The sequence below is a fragment of the Rhea americana genome, unplaced genomic scaffold (assembly GCF_003343005.1).
Source record: "Rhea americana isolate MKP2758 unplaced genomic scaffold, rheAme1 scaffold_561, whole genome shotgun sequence".
Taxonomy (NCBI): Eukaryota; Metazoa; Chordata; class Aves; order Rheiformes; family Rheidae; genus Rhea; species Rhea americana.
Window position 1 is genome coordinate 110,764 of NW_028186714.1, and position 1,567 is coordinate 112,330.

At 71.8% G+C, this 1,567-nt stretch overlaps 1 protein-coding gene across 1 annotated transcript in view; it reads left to right on the plus strand.

Moving 5' to 3' along the window:
* Positions 1-1,326: 1,326 nt before the first annotated feature.
* Positions 1,327-1,567, plus strand: part of LOC146587846 (integrin alpha-IIb-like) — a gene marked incomplete at its 3' end in the record, with an annotated part of 15,651 nt that continues 15,410 nt past the window's right edge. Inside the window, exon 1 of the mRNA XM_085318925.1 lies at positions 1,327-1,515. Within this exon, the coding sequence (XP_085175051.1) occupies positions 1,349-1,515 (167 nt within the window). The remainder of the gene's footprint in view (positions 1,516-1,567) is intronic.

The window sequence follows — 1,567 nt, forward strand, 5'->3', positions numbered from 1 at the left end:
GGTTACTGTGCTTGCTGGTGCTGTTTGAAGCCCAGAACGTGGTGGGGAGCAAAGTTGCCTTTGCCTGAGTGACTTTTAGCCCTGGTGCTCGCTGGCTGGACAAACGACAGTGCTGAAGTCTTGCAAGAGGCAGGAAATGAAGCGGTTTGACCAGGGAGAGAATTACGAGTCGCCTGGCAGCGTTCTCGGGCGGACCCCGTCGGGGTCTGGATGCCTGCCGCGACCGGGCTGCRCTGAGCCCTCCCTACGAGAAGCAGCTGCCGCCTCTCGGTGTCCAGCTWCCGCGTGGCGCGTAGCCCCCGGCTCCTGCCCGGAGGCCTGATGCTCGAYGGCCCCTGCCGTGGTTTCCAGCCCGCTGTTGAGCCCTGGCTCTCGGGGTCCTGGCTGCGCTTTGGCAGGGGGAGACCGAAGCCGGTCCAAGAGCGTAGCAGAGCCATCTGCACCGGGCTCGTGGCGCATCTGCTCCTTAGCTACGGCGTTCCTGCTCTTCGRAGCCAGCTCACGCGCTGGGCTCGGTGCTTCGGAAGCCCCCATCCTGGCCCCAGCTTCGGCCCCATCCTGCCCGTTTCAAATTGCAGCTGTTAAACGGCAGCCAAAAGTCTCGAGCGTCTTCCAGCTGCTCCGAGGGGCAGGTGCGGCCCTCGCCTCCGGGCCAGCTCGGCTGCCGTTGCTCCGCGGCTCCCCCCGCGCCACCGTCCGTCCCCTCCAGGGCGGTGGGCCCGGCAGTGGGGCGCGCTCCGAGCCCTTTCCTCGGCTCGCTCGGCTGCCCGGGCCCCCGCCGTCACCCCGTTGGGCGCCCGGCGGGTCCGGCCGTGCCGCTCTGCGCTCGGGCAGGCGTTCGGCGCCGGCAGCTCGCGTGTCCCCGACCGATCCTATTTCTGCTGGGTGGATTAAAAGGAGGAAAAACCCCTTTTCGGCGCTGAGGGCCGGCTCCCACTCCGGTCCCTCTCCCTGCCATCGGCTCCCGGCRCGAGGAGCAGCTGGCGGCTGCCGGGAGGCCGGGAAGCGCCGAGTCCTGCGGCGCAGCGAGGCCCCGGCTTCAGGCCCCAGCGCTTTGCGGCGACCCTCGTCTCCTCCGGATGGGCGCTGAGCGCGGCGGCAAAGGGTCCCTGTCCCGCACCTGGCACTGCCGCCACCTCCCTTCCCCAAAGCAGCCGCCCGGCTCCCCCGCGGCGGYGGCGGCTCCCCCRTTTCGGTCCCCAGCGGGGCCRGTCGCGYGGGGGYGGGGGGTRGGATCCCTTCCGCTTCCCCCGGCCCCGGCTGCGTCCTGCAGATAAGCGCCGGGTGCTGGAGGAGCGGCGGGTGCTGCCGGGTGCTGGGGCGCATTCGGGCGCCAGCCGGGGCGGCGATGGCGGGTGCCTGGGGTGCTCCTGCCCTGCTCTGGGTGCTGGCGCTGGCGCTGGCGCCGCGCTCGGCGCCCGGCCTGGATCTGCTCGGCGCCCGGCCCACCCTGTACCAGGGGCCCCCCGGCAGCTACTTCGGCTTTGCCCTGGATTTCCACGCGGACGAGGGCAGGTGGGAAGGAGCCGCGGCGGCGGCGGTGGGGGGACGGGGGGGACGGGGGGCG